Source organism: Centruroides sculpturatus, unplaced genomic scaffold (assembly GCF_000671375.1).
Source record: "Centruroides sculpturatus isolate CEXI.00-Female unplaced genomic scaffold, Cexi_2.0 scaffold195, whole genome shotgun sequence".
Taxonomy (NCBI): Eukaryota; Metazoa; Arthropoda; class Arachnida; order Scorpiones; family Buthidae; genus Centruroides; species Centruroides sculpturatus.
Genome location: NW_019384511.1, coordinates 443,322 through 455,029, shown reverse-complemented (window position 1 = coordinate 455,029; position 11,708 = coordinate 443,322). Strand labels below are relative to the sequence as shown.

General features: G+C 28.3%; 1 protein-coding gene across 1 annotated transcript in view; it reads right to left on the bottom strand.

The window, feature by feature from the left end:
• The window catches only part of LOC111622409 (nose resistant to fluoxetine protein 6-like), a 38,047-nt gene that overhangs the window by 7,407 nt on the left and 18,932 nt on the right, over positions 1–11,708 (bottom strand). The window contains exons 7-13 of the mRNA XM_023364787.1: positions 7,941–8,034; positions 7,135–7,221; positions 6,897–7,059; positions 6,741–6,820; positions 5,067–5,186; positions 3,819–3,942; positions 1,805–1,991 (exon numbers count right to left, since the gene is read on the bottom strand). Of these exons, the coding sequence (XP_023220555.1) occupies positions 1,805–1,991; positions 3,819–3,942; positions 5,067–5,186; positions 6,741–6,820; positions 6,897–7,059; positions 7,135–7,221; positions 7,941–8,034 (855 nt within the window). The remainder of the gene's footprint in view (positions 1–1,804; positions 1,992–3,818; positions 3,943–5,066; positions 5,187–6,740; positions 6,821–6,896; positions 7,060–7,134; positions 7,222–7,940; positions 8,035–11,708) is intronic.

Genomic DNA, 11,708 nt, shown 5'->3' with positions numbered 1-11,708 from the left:
GTACGACATTTAATAGTTATTAATCCTGATTAATACTTTTAGTAAGTACTACAGATTTAATATAGAGATTGCATGCTTTTAACATAATTATTAACTAAATGTTATTAATTCTTCTCCCATTTTCGAAAATTCCAGAATTTATTCTAAATGTAATATCGCCGTCTTCCTCCGCGACCCTTTCACTTTTAAAAATCCGCATATAAAATAGTACGACATTTGATTGCTAATAACTCTGATTAACTCTTTTAGTGAATACTACAAATTTAATATAGAGTTTGTATACTTTTAACGTAACTATTAACTAAATTTTATTAAAATTTATTAGATGCCACTCCGACAGTTCCCTTGTAAGTGTCGCACGAAAATTAATGTCGAGAAAGAAATGAGGGTAGCTGTGTTCAGTGTCATTTGAAGATTTCAGAAACTGTACTGTGATCAACACGTGATCCATCCCACTAAATATAATTAATTGAATTTCAAGCGTTATACAAAAAATAAAAGTACAATTTTTTCGTGCTTAATAATTTTCGCATATTTTAGTGAAGAAATTTCTTTACACAAAAAAAAACAGAAAATCTTGTGTTATTATTACTTTTAAGTTTTTCTCCTGACTTAAGGCAATGCCAAGATTCTAAAGACTGTATAATCTATTAATGTCTTTTCATTTATTTATTACAGAATATTAGTCAAAAGCATAGGTAAATTTATGGTCTCTTATTCTTCTGAATAAAATATTTAAATTTTTTTAAAATTCAGAATTAACTTATTTCCGTGAAGTATATATAAATATTTAACAAAGGTAATTTTTGCTGTATTTATACATCTGTATATTTACTGTTGGTTTATGTATAAACTAACGTAGCTGCACACATCTGTCTTTTAACGGAAAATCCGTTAGATTTGTTTTTCCTATAATTTATCTTTACGAAATACATATAGAACGAATTACAGCATGATTTATAAAGCAAAAATCGTACTTTCAGCATGCAAATAGCATTAGTACTTCATTTTTTAATAAAACACAATATATAAACAGTTGTAGAAAGTTATTAAGAGCGAGGTTTAAGAGTACATTTCTTATTAATTTTCAAGAAAATTTTCTTTAATTCATTCATAGTTTTCAATGAGATGTTACATATCTTTGCATCGCCATTTATATCACCAATCAGTATGCCTTTAAATCAACAATCGCATTAAACTATCAATAGCAACTTCCCTCTATGTTTGGACCTATCAATAAATAAAACTTGATTTTTAACTCAGACAAACATAATTTAGACAGCCTCCATCTAGACATAAATTTTTAAGTTTTTTAGAATTGAAATTTAAATTAAAATGTAAGAATGTAATAAAGAACGAAACTTGAAGAACTTTAAAATTTAATTAGCATTTACAGTGCGGTGTGAACTCTTTTTTTCAGGAGGGGACTCGACTTATTAATATATACATATTAATAAAAATGCTTTAACATTTTATGTATTTTTATATATAAAATAATAACAGATAAACAAAAAGAAAATATATAATCTATATCAACGTCACAGCAGAATCCAATTTTGCATTTTCTCACGTCAAGCGTTATTTGTAGCACGTGTTTCATATTTCTGTTAGAAGTGAGTGTCCGAAAGCTAACAACGCTTACGCTTAAGGAAAAATACGAAATTGTGTAGTCAATTTTTTATTACTGTAGTGAGTCAATGTAAACCTTATCTGTTGACGAAGCCTTATATTTTATTTTGTAAGAAAAATCAAACTGTTTAATAATGTATTCCTTACAGTTCTTAAATTAAAGTTATCAACATACCTCCGTATCCCGAAATGCACGCAACACATATCCAAGCTATTATGGCTGTCCACGCAAATGGAGTAAGAATCTGATGAGCAGCTATTACTGATTCATTTGGAGAAGGATCAAGTCTGTAATTGTGCAAACCGAAGAAAGCCAATCCTATCAAACAAGTTGTCGTAATCCAACACGAAATGAGAGTCCTCTGTAATGATATTAAAAATATACGTTCAGTTATCGAATTTAAAATTGTTTATATTTTCAATTTAATGGTATACGTAAAATTATCATTTAATTACATTTTCATCTTTATTATTTGTTTATATATATATAGGCTATATATATATAAGTTGCTGCTTAAAAGTTAACGACGATTATAAAAGTCAATAAATTTTTGAGATATAATTTGATTTTAAAAATGTTATTTTAGCCATTCATGCCCTATATTGCCATAATATTGTTCTATTGATAAAGGTTGAACATATAACATACTGACATAAAAATGTATTTATACAGTATCGTCATCAGAATTACTCAATGTAATTAGAAAGTATGAAACAGGCATGGAAATGATAAATAATTTGTTAATTTTGTAATTGGCTATTCTAATTTCCTGTAGATATGCCACAACGGTTGACACAAAATACAATTCTTCCTTCATGTAATATCTTTCATTTAAATCGAAATGCATGTGTTAAATTCTCTGTCAATCGTTGTGACAAAACTAGTGAAAATTGCATAAAACAGCCAATCAGAGAAATCATAATCATTTCTAACAGATAAGAAACTAAAAACAACAACATAAGAAAAATAATTTGATTTGAATGCTAGAATCAAAATATTGATATCAGTAAAATATATCTGAAACATCATTTCATATCTGGTTATTATTATAATTGTGTTGTATAAACTATTTTCGTATCTGATATTTATTATGTGTAGCATACATTACACTCCTCAATAATTACAATGAAATATAAAACACACGTGTAAAATTATTGTTCATGAAGTACTACAAATAATTTTTAAGTCACGACGATTTGAAATAAAAGTTTCGTGTTAAAGGTTGACATACTTCTATTAAGTTTTAAAGTATATTAGTTTTATTTTCGAAACGTGAAAATAAACCTAAAAAATAAATATTAATGATTTAAATGACGTTGATACGTCACAGTCCATAAGTAAATTAGAGACTGAAATATGATTACTTACATGGTAAATAATCATAGAAAGCAGGAACAAAGTATACATTAGAACACGTGTCAAGTGAGGTTAATAAAGTAGTCTACACATTGATTATTTTATATATTTCTGTATTTAAATGTTATTTGCTTTAAATTTATTGTGTGCATTCCTATATGTAACGACTGATTATGATACAAGCGAAATGAAATACTGTAGTTCTTTTGAGTAAAATAACTAGAAACAATTATATATAAATATAGATTCCTTGTATAAATATGAAATTAAAATATGCCAAATTCAAACATTAGAAAGCACAATGTCTGTGAAATACAGAGTGTAATTACAGTACTGTCACTACGTGCCAAATAATTTTTACGTTACAGTGTTCAGTTCCTCGGATAATCGATGTTTTGAAAACCTTATAGTAGTATTCGAACACTAAAATTTCTTGTACTGTTACTTGTCATATTATCGCATAATACTACAGTCAGTATTGCTGAGCATTCCTTGTAAAAGATTAAGTAATTTTTTTTATGTAAATCTGGTAAATACATAATTTCAATTTATAATGGACGTTCTTACTGGAAAATCTTACGTTATTCCATGTGATATTAATTGTATTTTATTGATGGTGTCGAATCTGATTTTTGTTCTAATGAGATTCTTGTGTGTTAGTGAGAATAAGACATCCAAATGCGTTAACTCTCTTATTAGATTGTAATTAATTTTGTTGTATCCAAATTCTAAATATGTTAAACACTTGTTTCATACGAGTACAATTTTTATTTGAAATATTTAGATTTAAAATGAATGCTTGAAAATATATCAAACCATATTTACAACATACCTTTCCGAATTTCAATTGTTTTTTTTCCGATAAAACGTGTCCAATTAATAAGCCCAAGCAATAAGAACTTAGGTGTGATAAGTAAGGTTTGATGTATATACTATCCAGCAACTTCTCAAGATTTCTGTAATAAATTTAGACAATACAATAATATTTTTAATGTGATAACTATTTTGTAACCAATTAAAAAACAAACAAAGTAATATAAAACTATATATAAATATTTTAACTTAATATATGTATAATAGAAATCAGCATCATTACGATGAATACTGGAAAACGTTACTTTGAAATTTTTTAAAATATTTAACATTTGATAAAAAAAATATTTAGGCTATCATTTTTATAAAATTTCCACTGTCTTTCCTAAATTTCGTTAAGTGTAGAAATTTTATTTATTATTATTTTTATATTATATACATATGTAGAATATACCCTGTGTATATTAATATACACAGCGTGAATGTTTGTCTGTTTGCTACAGATAATCTCAGAACTTACTGAACTGAGTTTTTAAATTCTTTCAGTATTGGGTAACTTCTTTCTTCCAAACGAACATAGGGAATACAGTATTTTCACATTAGAAAAGGAAAATGCACAAGAGATATTTTTTCGTGGTTTTTTTCCCTTCACTGTCAATACTTTTCACCACCTTCTGAGCTTTTTTAAACTTATTACTTTACCCATTCTATTTCGACACGTTCACTTCAGTTAATTCTGTATATGCTTTACTTATTTTGTCCTGGTAGTTTGTTTCTTATAATAATACTCTTGTGGTATCAGATATATCTATAAGAAGCGAATTTACTTTCCTTACATGAAACTAAACTAGTGTACGTAGGCCTGTAGTATTTGTGTGTTCAACGTTAGTCATCTCTGTACAATTACTTAAAAATCACAATTAGTGTTCTCTTATGAGATATCCACATACGTAAGTTAAGTTCTTTGAATTACTTTTTGAGTATATTCGTGTATAGTGAGCCGTATCAATGAAAAAATACCTAAAAACGTCAAAATTGTTACGAAATACATCCGTGTCAAGAACCTTTCATTCCTTCCCGCTGATTTTATTTCTTACAAATTATCTAAATCTTTGATTGATTTGCGCCAAATCTTTTATAGTTTTTCTTTGCCTTTTGCCGAAAACGGGGTGGCAGAGCCTAATTTTTAACAATGACAAAACTGTCTATGAGTTCTAGGACATTATTTGCTAGTATTTAATAAAAATATTTAACACGTGAAACATACTCTAAATTTAATGATACACCAATGATCACGAAACATTTCTTAATTAATGATTCAGAAACGTATGATACGATTCCTGCTATTGTCAATATGTACAATAATAGAGTTCCAATTCTTGGCCATCTGCAATAAAAACAATTTCAGTTTAAATGTATTAAAATATCATATTTAAAAATTCAAATATAAGTTGTAAATTTTCTCATTTACAACTCATGTTAGTAAGTTTAAACAACCAAAATATATTCTTAATTTTTTATCTAAATTCTATAAGTGAATAGTCAAAACAATTATAATCGAACAAAATATATATTTCAAAATTAAATGTTGAAGTATATCATTTTTTCATCGTGATAGTAATATATGTTATAATATAATATGTGTTACAATACAGATTTACAGTTAATGCGAAATTATAGATAATTTATATATAAATATCGTGAAAAATACCTTTATGTGTACATTATTGATATATATATATACTAGACAATTATTTTCCCCTGAAAAGTGTTAGATAGATAACCGGCACGACTGTGTTCTTAAATAAAAAATATTTTGTACTGGGGCAAGTCACTACTAATTTGAGTTGGTGAGCTATTTTGAATTAAATAAATTTTAAAAATGTGATTAAAAATTTCAACCAGGCATTGTGACGATGTCACAACTAATATAGGGTAGAATATATTGAAATATATTATATTAACTATATAATGAACTTTATATAAATATATATTTTTGTTTGTTATGAAACAGTAAATTAAAAAAAGGCATTCGAAAACAAATCTAAAGAGGATCTCACTATTTTTAAGTAGGTGCACTTAAAATAATTAAAAGAGTAATTGGATAGATAGCGAACAGAGCATAGAATAAAATAATATGTGCAATAATATGATTACAATCAACTGTAAGAGTTGAGAAAGTAAATAAAAATTGATTGTAAAAGCCTTACTGTCCTTTTAAATTCTAATGTTATTGTTAATTGTCTACTTGGACATTACTTATTAATAGGACTTAATACTGGTGTTTAAAGATTGACACGGCAATCTTTAAACACCAGTATTAAATAAAAATTGATTTGTCTATCAATTATTTAAATAGATAAAACAGAAACTTTAAAAAAACTTTTTAATTTTTTGTAAACAGTTACAATTATTTTTAAGTATAAAAATTTAAATATTATATTCTGCTTTTCAATAACGTTAACAATGATAAATTGAAAAATACAATTTATGATCACCATTCTGTTCTTGAAAAATATTTATAAAATTAATAATACTGAAGTAAGTTCTGTTAAAATTTGAATAATAATACATATTTATATGCATGCCATGAAATTTAGCATATGCTATAGGAATATAAACTTTATTTTATAGTAGTTACACAGATAAAAAAAAAACTATTAATTAAGGAAATAAGCATAAAATATTAGAAAATAAAATAAGTTACATTTTATGATCACCATTCTGTTCTTGAAAAATATTTATAAAATTAATAATACTGAAGTAAGTTCTGTTAAAATTTGAATAATAATACATATTTATATGCATGCCATGAAATTTAGCATATGCTATAAGAATATAAACTTTATTTTATAGTAGTTACACAGATAAAAAAAAAACTATTAATTAAGGAAATAAGCATAAAATATTAGAAAATAAAATAAGTTACATTTCTCCTTACCTATCTTTAATGTATAACAAAGGAACTAAAATTACAGTTAATTGCATCAACACATTCAGGAACCATGTGTGTAGAGAATACTGCAAGAAGCAAATTACTTTTTTAGTATAATTTAATAAAATTTCATTTTAAAAACAAAAGTACTCAGCAGTTTACAGATATGCTATTGTAGTAGAAATTCTGAATTTGAAGGATATATCTCCACCAGTATTTCTCAACGTTTTCCGCTTCTTTATATACGAGATCCCAGTGTGGTCCTTCGCCACAAAGAGGCAGAAGTATGAAAAAAGCCAATAAGCAAAGCGAAGGAAAAGTCATTCTTTAATATAAAATGAATAACATTTCAATAATACATAAAAAGTTATTAAAACAAAGAGATAAAATAACCATTAACCTGATGTATTGCTTGATTAGAAACATTAAGTAGTATAATGCAGGTCTTTTTTCATCCATTCGTTGCAGATAGAATGTTAGAAAACCACTACATACAATTTTATTAATACACACTTAATATAATCTACTTTTAGAATTTTAATAAAAATACTTTAAACAAAGTGTTATTTTTTGAAAACAAATTGAAAAGGAATCACAAATTTTTAAATTGAACTTTTACTTTCATATAATTCATTTAAAACATGTAAAACAGGTAAGTGTAAATACTAGCACAGTATAGTAATCTGACAATTTAGTACGCAGGTATTGTACAATCTAAAAGCGGCATGCACTTAATTTCAATTTTACTTCAGTTTTTAATTATTCTCAAATGCAGAGGAATAATACGTAAAAAAATCCCTCGTGTACAGTACAAGGCTTTACACTCTAAACTAAATAGTATATTTATACACTCGACCCTCCCCTATAACACTGTTGATTATTCCGTTTTATATGAATTCCATGTTGTACGAGTCATTTAGATTTTACAAATACGTGTGCCGGGCTGTGAACGGCTAACGTATTTGTAACTTATAACTTATTGAACTAATAGAACAATCACGATTATTTTTTCAAATATAGTACAATGTGTAAAAATCTTGCATATTTTACATGCAGGAGCTATGACGTACGCAAATAACTCCCCCTTGTCTTTGCAAATCCCCAAGTTTCAAAGATATCAACTTTATAGTAATAAGAAATTAATTAATTATCACAGAATATTTATTTTATATAACTTAACATATGAAAGTAAAATCATGCACTCACCTCAGAAAAAAGTATATTTCAATCATAGATAATCCTTGAGACATAATCTCTAGAGAAGCATTAGTCGACAGAATTGAAAAGTCGTACAATTGTTCTAAAATATATACAAAGAATAATTGATCAGTTCAAATATTCTAATATTTTATGGATATAACAAATGTTTTCCACTTAAAATAGTAAATTAAGTCGATTTTGTTTACGTCAATATAAGAAGTTATTTAACACAGAAAATATAGAACCACACGAACCAGTTAGAATATTTTACGAAAAATGTATTTCTGTAATATAAATTAAGTTAATTTTTACAGATAAATAAGATATGAAACTTAATCTAATTTAAATGAATTTGTTTGAAAAAGTTTCTTTTTTACGCTATTTTTAATTAGTAAAAATTTAAATGGATTATTATTTAAACTGTACAACGCTACGATGTGTCAACAGAAATAGTTACTAGAATAAATAAAACCCATATTTCTTTAATTTTTAGCGTATAAAACATATTTTAAAATATCTATCAACGAGTTGCTTAACTTTCCCAAAATCATTTAAAATATTGGTGCATTAACTGTTATGATAGTTTACTAAAAAATTTTCTTATATTTTTGTTTATCATAAAATGGCAAAATCCTTAATTTTGAGAGTAGGGATGTGTTTTTTTCAAAAGTAAATTGTAATTTCTAAAAACCAGTAAAATCGTTATTAAGTGCGACTCTACTCGAGATATCACACACGATCCTGTTTATGTCCCCACCCCATTAATCGTTAACCAGCAAAATTTAACAGTATTGATTCCCTAATACAGAAATCTCTGAAAATTTTCAGAAATTTTCAACAAAAAGCACAGAAGCTAAACTTCAAAAAGGTGAACGAAATCGTATCTTCACACAAACACTAACATTCATACATCAGAAAAAATCCTCGCTATTTTGCATTTCTCAATGTTTCAAGGCCAGCTTATGTGCAATATTCTATTTTTTGTTTACCGTCTAAAGGAAAAGTATAATATTTTAAGTTTATAATTTTTCGTTTGTTGTGTAACTGGATTTTCTGCCTTATGTACAGTACAGCCCCTAAGTTGTATGCCTCTATTGTCAATGATGATGTCAAATTCAAAAATCTCGCGTTCGGTGAAGACAACTCTAATCACCGTAGTTGACAAATATCATAAATGTCACGACGCGAATTTCGTTTCGTGGCCGTTTTGAAAAGACCACAACGCGTTGTGGCCTTTTCTTTCGCTCAATGAGCGATTTCGGTCCTAACATACATATACAGTCGACCCCTCTATAACGTGGTTTCCTATAACAGAAATTCCTATAAGGTAGCGAAAAAATTGTAGCAGTATTCGTATAAAGTGACTCGTAAAACGTCGTCGCCGACTCCTGTCGCGACAAGATTGGTCGAATCTGGACCAATAGTGAACGAGCAGCAGAACTACTTTCCGCCGACCAGCGCCACGCTACAGAGAGTTTAGGCGGCTAAATTGAGTTTATATATAATGCTGTACAGGCGATAATAAATTATATATAAATCAGGTACTGTACATATAATTATATATTAAGTATATATAAATTAGGCACTGTATATATAATTATATATTAACTTAATTTATTGTAACTTTATTATAAATATATAGTATATAATTTCCGCCGTCTAGTGCCACGCTACGGAGAGTATAGGCTAGTAAGTTGAGTTTATTATTGTCTGTACAGTATATAAATTAGGTATGTAAGTCTAATACAGTACTGCACTGTAATTTTATACATTTCTTGTGAAAGAAACATTACTTATTCAACGGCCATAAAAATTATTTATATTAATGACGTCTCCAAAGGTCAAGTTATTTTTCTGCGAAAAATTCGTTATCAGAAATCGCGGCCGCCGTTTCGTGCGCAGTTCCGCGACGAAAACAAGCTTGAGCAACGGCGTAGTCGAACGGTGCACACTCGGTAAGTAATCTTACAATTTTTTGTTTATAGCATAGTTTATACGGATTATTCCCAAAAAATTATACGTGTTTTGGAAATGTTGAGTTGAATTAGTCTAGAATCGATTAATTTTATGGAAGAAAATCTTTCAAACAGCCGTAGTCCCTAAACTTCACACGTGTCGGGCTGGGATCGGCTCATGTATTTAATGATTCCTACAACGTAATATTCGAATAACGTGGAACGTATCTAAGCGTTATAGGGTAGTGGGGGTCTACTGTATACAGTAATACCCCGAACTTACGCGATAGGTGGGACCGAGCGATAACCGCGTAAGTCGGGGTATAATTTTGCAATTTGTGTAAAATCCAAATCGGATGTATGTAAGCTAATAAATGTTCTCGTTAATCTTATCTCGTTTTTTGATTCGTTCACGGTTACAAGAAATCACCACATATTGTCTCTGAAGTCTCTGTAGATATAACAAACACAGAAAAAAATAACACAAAATAAATTGTAGCTGTGTGTCGATTCCGCGCGACACGTCCGAATATGTAAGCTGAGCAATGGTGTGGAGGAGTGAGTAATCGAGAGTTGCGTGGCGCTCAAACAAAAGACGAATCAACAAGATTTGAAAATCGCGTAACTCCGGGTTCGCGTAAGTCGGGGGTAGCGGAAGTCGAAGTATTACTGTATGTATATATATAGTCGTCACTTTAATCCAAAAAAATCTTTTTTGGTTGACGGTCTCACAGCACTTGCTGTTAGAAAATTAAGACTATATTGCACAAATTGAACACAGGCTAACAAATGCATTTCGGATTGATTGTTAATTAATCTACAATCCCTCTTCATTGCTGTTAAAAACAACAACAGTATAATTACGAACCCGACATTATTCATATATTGTAAAAAAACTTTTACAACAACAACTTACATGTTTCATAGAAAAACGACAATAATTCCATTTTCACATTTATTTTTCCATAAATATACATTAAAAGACCACGATATCGTAAAAAAATATAAATTATAATGACATAAAACATAAAGATACACTAAAATTTAAATTTTACTTTACTTTAAATTTATCCAGTATTTATGTATTCTATTTTATTTTCCTTTTCTTACAATAAAAGTAACTGAGCATCAGTTCTTCTAGTTAAAGTACTGTATAAGTGTATATTACATTATTTAAAATATAGTACAATTTCAAAACCATTAAATAGTAAAAACATGTATTTTACTTACAATTGATATTCTCTGTTTGCATATATTCACTAAACAATAATTTTTCCCAACATACAAAACTCGAGTTTTACAATGAAACATAGGTTTCGATGCTTCGTTGATATAGAGTGTTCAGAACATATACGCTATATACTACGCGGTCTTGAACGCTAGGCGTTCGATGAGCCGGCCTTATAGATGGAAAGGCCATACGCGCACGGGGAAAATAATGCCCCTTCAGGGAGAACTTTTATGGGAAACTGGCCCCTATTCAAGCGTCAAATGACGTATAGAAATCCCGGAAAATTCTATCCAGCCAGCCTGTCCGAGCGCGTCGCGAACCCACGACCGAATTCCCAGTGTTCAGGGTCAATGCAACATATCCTAAACTGATATATTTTTATATTCTACGTGTCGAAGCGCCATCTATTAACTGTTACCATTGAGAGTTGATTGTCATGCCCTCTAAAATATTAATTGAATTATCTTTTGGTTGTTTTTTTATTTCAATGTGTTATTTGAAAATTCTTTTTGTAAATATCTTTCTCAATATTTGGTACTTGAAATAATTCCATATTTTTTATTTAAGCTGATAACAAAAAATATTATC